The sequence below is a fragment of the Teleopsis dalmanni genome, chromosome 1, assembly GCF_002237135.1.
Source record: "Teleopsis dalmanni isolate 2A chromosome 1, ASM223713v2, whole genome shotgun sequence".
Taxonomy (NCBI): Eukaryota; Metazoa; Arthropoda; class Insecta; order Diptera; family Diopsidae; genus Teleopsis; species Teleopsis dalmanni.
This window is the reverse complement of record NC_051846.1, coordinates 112,000,664-112,012,325: the sequence shown is the minus strand read 5'-3', so window position 1 is coordinate 112,012,325 and position 11,662 is coordinate 112,000,664. Positions and strand designations below refer to the sequence as shown.

Here is an 11,662-nt window from a genome sequence, read left to right as displayed (position 1 = left end):
ATAGACAATACAGAGATATATAATGTAGTTCATAACAATTTAAATATTTTATAATGAATATTTTACACATTTTTTAACTAATTGTTATTTTATATATGCAAATATTATATAATGCAAAATAATGTATTCCACTAGATTTATGTGTTAACGGTCTGTTCACTTTTAACACTTTTATTGGAATTGAATATATTTACATTCTTATTAACTATAAGAACTTATTATTATTAAATATTGTATAATATATTGGAATTTCAAAAATCATATATATAAATAATCGTAATATATAAAAATAAATTTTAAATCATATAATGCAATTAAATCCAAAATATAATTTTTTGCATATAGAAAAGGTTTTCTAAGAGTGACATAGAATGCCGATGGTATTCATTCGACATAAGAAACAGAAAAAATCTTAAATCTCCTAAACGAAAATCTTTCTGTGGTATAAAAAAAAATTTCAAATTCTTGATATAATTAAGAAATTGAAATTAAATTAAAATTCATCATTACAGAAAAGACTAACCGAAACTATAAACATATATCATAATATATTTCGTCCGAAAATTTTTTGAAAATATATTTCTAATAATATGATTTATTTTTATCAGTTTTGTTCTGGGAGCAAGAGCGATATCTAAGCTAAATAATTTATAGCAGAATATTTAAGTTAATAGATCTAATTTAATATAATTATGATTTATATTGAAATAATTCATTATAATACATGCAAAATTTTTATGAATATAATCTTAATATTCATCATAAAACTAAAATAATATATGAAGCGGAATTTTTTTTTAATCCAATTACGAAACAAATCCTATGAAGTGATGGGTTAAAAAAGCTTCGATTTCAAATATTAATCTTCAAAAACATTATACATTAGTTAACTATTTAATTATTATGTATGTAGCTTTTAACATAGCGGATTATCTAACTGCTCTGCTATAAGTTGCTCTAATGGCTTCTCATTCATTATACGGAAGAAAAATAAGTGATCAAGACATTTGAGGCTGATAGATCGTAAAGCAGGCAATCTTAGTAATAACTGAGCAAATCGACTGTCATCACCAGGATGCTCGGAACGGCAGTGCTCGTCTAAACATGCATATATTTTTTCACGAACTACTTCCACATCTGCTCTATTTTTTAATCCCCTTATATCGGGATTAAATAATATAATTGCTTTAAGACATGATAACTCAGATCGATCAAGATTCAGACGTTTCATTTTCACACTTAATTCAGATAAAATGCGATCGAATATAGTTGCAACACCAGCTTTTATAGCACTGTTTCTATGATATGAAAAGTTTTGGTTGAGAAATATTTGTTGTGGGGGTCGCATTGGCGAACGACGTCCTAAATTATCACTCATACAAGGAGTAGCATATTCAGCATCGAGAGATTCCATACTGCACCAAGCAACATTCGCAATAAGAAGTTCATTCCAGCCTGCCTTTAATAAGAGAAGTTGATCATCTCTTTGTAACTGCGCAAAATATGGCATTCTTCTTGCAAAATCAATCATTTGAAATAGCTGCTTATTTAAAAAATGACAAAGATGTGAAACAGCCCCTTTATACGCTGATTGCACCATTGAATTAGTCCCAACGCGAAGAAATGCAATAGTATTGTCTCCACTCATTTCTTCACTTTTTTTTTCAACTTCAATTATACGTTCTATTGTCAAATCTCGCACAGAGCTCGTATTAAAATCCTCGCCAACAACTCGGGTATTCGGTGCACGTGCGCCACGTTGCCGTTCTTCCTGTACAGCTTCTCTTTTCATGCCACAAGCAAGACACTTCTGATAACGACAATATTGGCAGCGATTCCGTTGTCGTTTATCAATTATACAGTTTTTATCTTCACGACACGCGTACATTAGATCTTTTCGGACAGTGCGTTTAAAAAATCCTTTGCATCCCTCGCAACTATAAACGCCATAATGTTTTCCACTTGCACGATCACCACATATCGAACACAAATGCTTTGAACCACTTAATGGATGATTAGGAGGATAATGTTGAGGTGGCTGCTGCAATTGATTTTGATTGCTCACTGCCGCGACTGCAACATTAGCAATGTTAAGTGCCTGTAAACCAATGGATCCAAAGGGACTCGGACTGTTTGGTTTGGGAGAAAAACCACCTGTATTATTATCATTAAGCAACGATATGTCTGGCTTTATTTCTTGAGGCGACATAGGTCCCAATCTGTATGCAGACTCTGGATCGTTGTTATCCATCGCTTCATACACTCTCGTCTATTTATATCAAAATAATTACTTTATTCTTTAACACAAAAATTTATATAGAGTGAAATTTTTTTTGTCTGACTAATAAACGAAAACTTTTCGCGTCGACATTTTCTGAACTGAAAAATCCACCAAATTTCACAAGCTCACCTTACGTCACAACTAGTAAGCATTGTAATGCGTTCGGAAAGTACTTACATTGTAGATATTTTTTATACATACACGAATTAATATTGGCACAAGTGAGATAAAATTAAGTAATACAAAAAAGATTATTAGCCATTTAAATTACATATTTTAAAGAACCACACAAATACTCTTCTAACAACAAAAACAAAAACCACAACTGTAATGGAATTATACAAACAAAAATTGAAATTAACTGAAATTGTAATTTTATGTAAATTCTTATAGGAAGCAAAATTTCCTTAAAACCATTTGATATGTATAAAATACTATTAATATTTTCTTCAATTCCGAAATTGTTAATTCCGAAGATATTAATAATAAAACAATATAACAGTTTTAACAAGACGACCTCTAAATTCGATTCTTCAAACCTTGCAGTTTTCCGTTTCTTTGTTTGGTACTTTTTTGCAAGCAAGAATATATTGCAAAAGTTATAAATATTTATAATATGAACTCTTGGCGTGAATTTGTCAATAAGTAACAAAGCAATTGCATATTTTTGTATACGATTTTAAATTAGATTCCTCTTTATTGTAAACAGTCTTGCAAAATTATTTTAAATTAGATTTTAAAAATCATATGTGAATCATGTATATTAATATGAATAGTAATTACACATTTAAAATTTAATATATTAAAATTGCCTTATACAATGATATATAAATTTTAATAAATTAAATAAAAATATATTTTTATTTCATGTGTTTTAAATATTTTCCAATAAAAAACGTTTTTCACTTATTTTACCACTAAATTTTAATATTTCTGAACCTTACAATTTGTACAAACACAGCACAACTTTATGTGTAATATTGCCAACAGAGTTCAGGTAGGTGAAATTTGATTTGTTAAATGAGCACGAAAGTATGAAAGAAATCGAACGATTGCAATGGTTGGCTTAGTTGCGGCTTTAGTAAGTTATTATTAGTAATTAAATTAGTATAAAGAAATCAGTTTTTCGCACAATATAACTTATTTACCACATGCGGATTATCAACAAAACTAATTATTCAAACAAGTTTGTACAAACACAAAGTAAAACCGATCGACAAGACGCCAAATAATCAAAAACAGTACACCACTACGCCAGACAACACAAAGTAATTGAAATTCAAGCAATTTCAAAAGTACATGTTACAAACCCGTCTTTTATAGATGTGGCACTATTTTACATAAATATATGTCTTAAATTATCAATACAATTTTTTCAATGTACTGACACATACATACATATGTCAATATGTTTTTACTACACATATAATTATCATTAGTCGCGTGTAATTAATAGACTTCAGAATAAATTACGAAAGTACTTTAAAAACAATTTTGCGTAATTTAAAAACATCACAGCAATATTTGCATCACTGCTGCAATCTGTCAATGAAATTTTGACAAATGATTCGTGTATTTTTTATGAAAAACTAAAATAGTTGTAGCACAAATTAAGAATTTATAAAATATATTTACTAGAACTACTATAATTCTATATACATAAAAAAATTTGTGTGTTTCTGTTCATACTAAATGGACTAATATAATATCTAATTATATTAAATAATAGGTCTATTTCAACTGTTACTCATAGTAAAATACAAGTAAAGTACAAACTGAGAGCGTAACACAAATAAACTGCCAAATTACGCAGTTTATTGAAGTCTGGTGAGACTAAACAATACAAAAATTTAAATTCAAACCAAAACAGCTGATTCACACATCAACACAAATTTTACTTGAAATAAAATGTAGGAGTGAAGTCAGTGTAAATTTTTTAAATTTCGACAGAGATGTTACGCCCTGTCATTTACTCAAAAATTTGCCTTTGGGTTTTTTTTTTGAGTGGTCCCTATATAAAATAAATATTAAAAACCAAATATTTTTTACACCGCCAAATTTAAATTAAATTTTTTTTTTGATGGTACAATAAATACACGCTAATAGACAAGTGAGGTGACATATAGATAATAGCCTTAGTAATTATGGCAGTTTATTTGATTTACGTCGCTAATCAAGTTGATTAAGGCCCATGTTACGCAGAGTGTTACGGGCACGTCAAAATTTGATTTTTCGGACTATGACGAAAATGCATGTTGTGTGAAGTGTTATGTTACATAAATTTGTCAATTTTGTATTATTACTATATCTTTTGTACTTATTGGTTGTGCCAATATATTTGGGTGTATATATATTTAAAGAAAATATATATATTCATATAATACACACAACATGACTTTAACTGAGTGACTAGCACAAACCGACATTTGTTATTTTTCTCTCACTCTGTTTTTTAATTTGCATTGAAAGCAAAAATTTAGTTAAAAATAAATTAAATGAACTTATACCAAAAATACCGAATTTAACATCGCAAAATATTCTTCCCGAAAGGGAAATTATCCAAAATTTAGGCAAAATGTAAATAAAAACAAAACAGACAAGTTAGAAATGTGGATTTTTTAAAATATTTGTTTTTTATGAATTAAATGAGTATATATATTTTGTAAAATAGCATGAATTGCAAATTTTACAATTTATTTAATAATACTTAATACCCATACTAAAAGCCATTCCTTAATTTTTTTTTCAAAATTGTTGGCGAAAGCGATGGCAGTTGTTTTTTTTAATAATCATACAATTTTTTCGATGCATTGCACGGCGTTTTCTATATGTACTTATTGCTTGTTTATTGTGAACAATTAATTGTTGATTGCAGTTGATTTTGCAGTGAAAACGTGGTATCAGTTGATATTAAATAGTGTATGGAGTAGAATACAATGACCTCTTGCAGTGACTTGTAATCTTGCTATTCTTAAACTCATGTACATATGCTTGCAACGAAACAAAAAAGGAAAAAAAAACAGCTGTGTTGACATTTACTGCTTCTTATGTGGATGTGATATGCTGCAAAAATAGTTGTTTCATTTTGATGTTGCAATACTGCAACAGTGGTGTTCCTGCATACTTGGTTTTCGTGCACATTGCAATAATTTTGGAAGATAGAGTGAATACTTCTATTTCTTATTTGAATTTTATTTATATATAAAAACCGGTGGATCTCTCAACTTGTCGACCGAACGCGAATGCATGATGTTTTTTTTTTCCAGTAGGTAAAAAGCATAAAAAGCCACAATGGACCCACTTGAAGACTTGGACCCACTAAAACCACTTTTTAGGAATGAGAGGAGAAGATTTCCGCAGCAATATAAAAACTTCATTCCATTAATCAGGGAGAGAGTTATGACCAAGAGGGTTAATACCTAGTGGACTAAGTTTATATAAGCCAGAAAGCATGGACTTGGTGTAGGTAGATAGGGAGCATGTGAAGGGAAAAGGGTTATTGCGCAAGCACGGGAGTGGACTATTGATAGAATCTGTATCCGGGGTCAAAAGTGTTACGGTTATAGAGTAGGATGATGGAGACATCCGAATCCCGCTTACAGAAGTATGGCGTGAGGTATTGGGAAGTTTGAAGCATATGGCTTGGACGAGATCTCTAGGGAGGGTGATAAGGGTAGAGTCGTCGGGAGAAGGTTGTGTAATCAGTGTTGGAAAAATACTTGCCGGCTGGCTTGCGCTTGTAGTTTGCGTAATCACGTAGGAGCTTGCGCTCGAAGAGACGAATCCTTTTCTTTTGGGCGGAGGTGATTGCAGACTAAATGGAAAAGACGATTGAGATGTATTTATTTGTTAGATGTATTTAAGCTGGTTGTGTCTACGAAGAACTTTTTTTAGTTGCACATGCCTTAACCGAGCATTGCGGATGGCATATCAACGTGGGGGATAAAGTTGTGCCGGGGAAGTAACACACCGCCAAGATATTTTATTGTGCCCACTAGCTGATTAGGGGTATTGTCGAGCTCTAGTTTAATTAGTGAGGCATTAAAAACAGTAATTAAAGACTCTGGTGCAATCTGGCTTTTGGCCTAGAAGAACTATAGCAGAGATCTGGTTTAGGTTGAGCTTAATCTTCAACCTGGTATTGTGGTCAAGGAAGGTGGTTAAGTTCAGATATGCATACATATCAGTGACGACTGTTATGAGGTGCAGAGGTGTGCGGCACACACCCTAACATAATTTGCAAAATGTCAAATAATATATATAAATTTATTAAATATCTTTACATCAAGAATTAATATTATTTATAACATTTCCATATATATATTTATAAAAATTAAAGTTTTAGCAAAAACAATTAAATATAATTGTTTATGAAAACTCAATCAATTTGCTTCTCTTAGTTGCTATAGTTGTTAGTCGTGCTCATATGTTTGCTGCTCAAATTGCAGAACGTTTCTATTATATTTCGTCTTTCTCCTTTAAGCAATTGCATTCCCAAATTTCTGTCGTTAGTTGATTACGCATTTTGTATGAAGTCGGTTTGATGTTATAAGAAGTATGTGAAAAGTTGTGTTTATTCCATATTAACATAATATTCAACTTATATATACATATATTATTAATTCAATTTATTTAATGTGTTATTTTGTTAATGAATTGTTAAATGTTATATTGTGAATATATTCTCGCCTAATGTAATGTAGTTATTATTAATAAAACATCTCATATATTTCAATTTATCATTTTTAATTTAATGTTAATTTAATGTACCACATGTTAAAACAATATTGTAGAAGGCCCGCACACCCTTCCAGATAGGGTACGCGTCGTCACTGATCCATATAATTTCTGTAATAAAAGATAGAAAGCATTAAATTTCATAATACTAATTTACGTTAAACATCTCAAAATCTAATCTATTTTACATGTAGTCAGAAAAACAACTAAGTAACAACTTTTACTTTAGGAAATACGACAAACTATAATTTATTTAATATAATATTATTTTTATTTAATAAACAGCACAAATTTATTCAAAAATTATATAATTTTTTAATAACTTTTTTCACAATGAACAAAATGAAATAAATTTAATATTTTAATAACTAATATATATTATTAGTACTCAAACTTGTAATAATTTTATTCCTTAGATGGCAACCCCATGATGGTGAATGCGTTTCTATAACTGAGCAGTGCTTTATGCTCGCCTACAATAATTTCATTATTATTAATTCGTAAAACGAATTTTGTAGCTAATACCGGATTGTAAATCGTTAAATAATAGAAATGTAGTGCAAATAATACCGCTCAGTATGTTGATGCGCGTTGGTATAAACGGATTTCAGCAACTTTCGTGGTGAGTATTATTACGTTTCTATTTATATTAATTTTTTATTAATGTTTAATTTAATACAACAGTTCATGCAATGCACCAACGATTACCGCTAGATAAATAAGTTACTTTTAAGATTAAGATTATATAAAAAATTTATATTAAGTTATAAGATAAGTTTTACAATACATATTTAAAAACTTGTAAGATAAGTTCAGTATTAACTCTTAATTGTTGATGGTTTAACAATAGGCCTTTTCGGTGGCTCGCAAGTACGGCAAAAAATGCATGTTGGCCTATGTTGGCCACGCAAGTCATTGGCATCACTGTTGCAATCTGTCAAATGTTTTGTTTTGACAAACAGCAAATCTTGTATATGTGCATATAAATCAAATATATATTTATAGAAATATTATAAAATTAAAATGAACACGGAATTAAAAGGAATGGTAAGAATATTGGAAATTTAAAAATAAAACACTAAGAAAAGTAAATTTTTGTAGGTACTGTCGATGTTGGGAGAAGGAAGCAACGTTTTGCAGTGGCCGAGGGATGCAAGTTGTTTCACGGATTTTTTAAATGTTATGAATGCCGCAACAACCTCCTGTGAAGATTCTCTTCCTTTCGTGTCAAGTAGAACTCTAGAAAACACTTCGTTTCCTTTGTGGTCCATAGTTTGGGTGTATTTCTATAAAAAATTTTTTAGAAAAACTTCAAAAATTATGTTTGTTTATTAATTTTATGTATGTAAACTACAAATTAAATGAAATAAAATAAATGTTACTTGGTAATAACTAACATAATAAAAAATTCAATGTGCTTAATACTTACGATTTCTCCATTCTTATTATTTCTTCTTTACTTTTCAAGATTTTTCAAATTTTTGAATTCTGTTTGAATTTTTATTTCCTCAATTTTTGACATTTGATTGCACTATTCGTTGGAATTTTCAATGAAGGTTCACAATAGTTCGCTTATTGCGTTGGTAACATTTTTTTTTTACTGGCCGATGTGGTTGGCCAGCATAACTATGCTGGCCGAGGTAGAGAAAATAGTGTTGTTGTTTTGCATACATTGCGGCCAGTATAGGCCTGCATAGGCCAACAACTTGCTGTTTTTTGCCGTACTTGCGAGCCACCGAATACGCCTAATGTAAAGACTGAACAACAGATTGTAATAACGAAAAACTAATCCTAACTTTAAAGTAAAAGTTTAAACACTTTTAGCAATATAAACCGCAGATCCAACTTTTAACCCAATGAAATTCAATTATAAATCGAAATAATAATTAAATACAAAATTATTGAGAATAAATATAATTTTTAAATTTGTTTAATTTCACAATCGCTTTCAAAACAGCTCTATTTTATTAACTTTGATCTATAATTTAAGTTATTATAATGTTATTTAAAAAATTTAATTTGATTTTACATTCAAATTTTCTTGTATTTTTTAAGTCAGGTGATTACTAAGTAATCCTTAATCCACTACCTTCATTAAAGCAGTTTACTTGATTTCGGTCACTAATGAAGTTGATTAAGAATAAACTACGGAAAATTACATTAAAAATGTCCCATGCAACATTGCAAAATATATTTCTTAAAATGGAAATGATCAAAATTTGACATATTTGACACATGAAGTAAAATGTAGGAAAACAGAAAACAAACAAGTCAGAAGTAAGAATTTTTTAAAGTGTTTATATTTTGTTTATAACAAATATATATTTGAATCATTATAGGATATCATAATATTTAACAAAAAAATATGTCAACAAAGGAAACCTGTCCTTGGACTTTCACAGAACTTTCTGATACGTAAAAGCTTTTTTACATACATAAATCAACTTATGTCAATGGAAACGACGAAATCTTAATTTGATTAATGTACATAAATTGATTAATAAAACTGTTAACATTTTTCGTTTCAAGTTATACGTTATCAAGTTAACCCATTGCCTGACAATGTTGCGAAAACGCAACAATTTTAACGCTGTGTTCAGAAATTTTTTAAAATTTAATTAAAAGGTTTTTGTGCTTATAGTTTTTTTTGTACAATAGGACTATGATTTATCTACAATATATAATTTTTTTTTTAACCTGAGTTGTATAGATACAATTTAATGGAAGGTCTTGCAGAGCCGTCTTTGAGTTATTTTAAAATTATACGACTTTTGCTTATTTTTATTCATGTGTTATATAAATGGAGAAAATTTGTTTTAATTTTTTACCTAAATCTTAATTACAATAGTGTATTCTAGCGAATCTATATAAATTGTAAGCTATTTGGTGATATATGTACGTTACACAAACTCTCAAAGTCAGGTGTTGCGAAAACACAACAATGTCAAGAAACGAGTACTTGCTTGTAGCAGGTAGTCTCAATTGATTTTTTAGCGTAATAGCAATTAAATAATAAGCTTGCTCCAACTTATTACGAAAAATATTCCCATGTTTTAAAATATTTAATGTTATCTTATGATTTTTTATGGTATTTCAGTATAATTTTATACTTCTTCTTAGAAACTGTACAATGTTGGTGTATAAATATAAATTATTGAATAAATACACTAAGACTTCTAATGTAGTCATTAGATTCAAATCAACATTTCTAATGTCAATTTAATATTCAGCCTTAAAACATTAGTGTTAAAATAAGTGAACAACGAAAGTTTTTATCTATGTGTGATATTGAATATATTTTGATGGGATCTAATGATATTGATTCCCCTGATAGTACACGCATTACTATCTTGCCTCCGCTCAATGTCGATAACCAGAGTGTTGCGGAGGAATTAGATGACATGTTGATGGAGGATGGAGAATAACTACCAAATGAAGTAGCAGGTGAATTAGAAATGGTTTTCAATTATACGGCTGATGAAGTTGAAACTAACGTATCAAAAAAAAAAACAAAAAAGTAAAACTAAAGTGGTCCAAAATTTATAAATATAAATGTAAATGTAAAGGACATATCTAAGCAGCTACGAGGCACAAGTGATGCGGTATACAATGTCGACAACAATGTATATTTATGTCGATGGAATGACAATTCTGTAGTTACAGTAGCATCACACCACATCGCAACTCTTCCTATGCAAACTACCAAAGGCTATATTAGAAAAGAGAAGAAAATGGGTAATATCAGCATGCCAAACATTATAAACCATTATAATAAAACAATGGGTGGCGTTGATCTCTATGACAATACTATAAACAATAACCGAATACGGATTTGAGGAAAAAAATGGTACTGGCCTCTTATAACTAATGGACTTGATGCAGCGATGGTTAACGCTTGGAAACTCCATTGCATTTTTCAAAAAAATGTTAAAAAAAGGCAATTATATCACAAGCTGACTTCCATGTAGAAGTAACAGAGTATTTGCTAATAACTGAGTATTAGATTTTCGACACCCAAACATGCCAACATCATCAAGATACGACAATGTTGATCATACAGTATCCCAAACACCTGACAGACAAAGGTGTAAATAAAACCATATATATCTGTACCAAATGTAATGTTGCTTTGCACCCTAAGTGTTTTATAAATTATCATAACAAATAAATTAAATGTTCAAAAAACACAAAAAAATAAAAAATTAATAAAATTAAAAACACAAAAACTTTTCGGTATGTGAACCTTTATTCTGACAATGTTGCGAAAACGCAACAGTGGATGCAGCCTAAACTGGGCGGGTTAGCAAAAAAAAAAAATTTTTTTTTCTTAATTAGGAGTACATAACTGCACAAGTAAAACGGCTTTAAGAAATTCCGCCTCCTTCTAGTAGCGTCAGATAATGGGTTAATTAGTGGAATATGACAGTGAAACATGCATGCAGCACATTTTTTCTTTTCGCCTGCTTGCATTCAATATATACCCTTGTAATTCTTCACCAGCTCCTGCAATTCAGTTGTTTGAAAAATACTTAACTCTTTTATGAATTTTTTCATAAAAGAAACAACTATTTCTTGAGAGCCTTAAATCTTTCTTAAACCATTAACTTCGGCGATTTAACTTATACTAAAGTCACCACTGTTTAG

At 29.7% G+C, this 11,662-nt stretch overlaps 1 protein-coding gene across 1 annotated transcript; it reads right to left on the bottom strand.

Moving 5' to 3' along the window:
* Positions 1-342: 342 nt before the first annotated feature.
* LOC119676596 (protein ultraspiracle) lies at positions 343-2,453 on the bottom strand. Its single transcript, XM_038087844.1, has one exon. It carries the CDS (start codon positions 2,249-2,251, stop codon positions 917-919), a length of 1,335 nt encoding a protein of 444 aa, XP_037943772.1. The 5' UTR covers positions 2,252-2,453; the 3' UTR covers positions 343-916.
* Between the last annotated feature and the right edge of the window lie 9,209 nt (positions 2,454-11,662).

What these genes read in the sequence shown, in the direction of transcription:
- LOC119676596 (XM_038087844.1), bottom strand. Translation starts at nt 2,251, where the DNA reads ATGGATAACAACGATCCAGAGTCTGCATACAGATTGGGACCTATGTCG.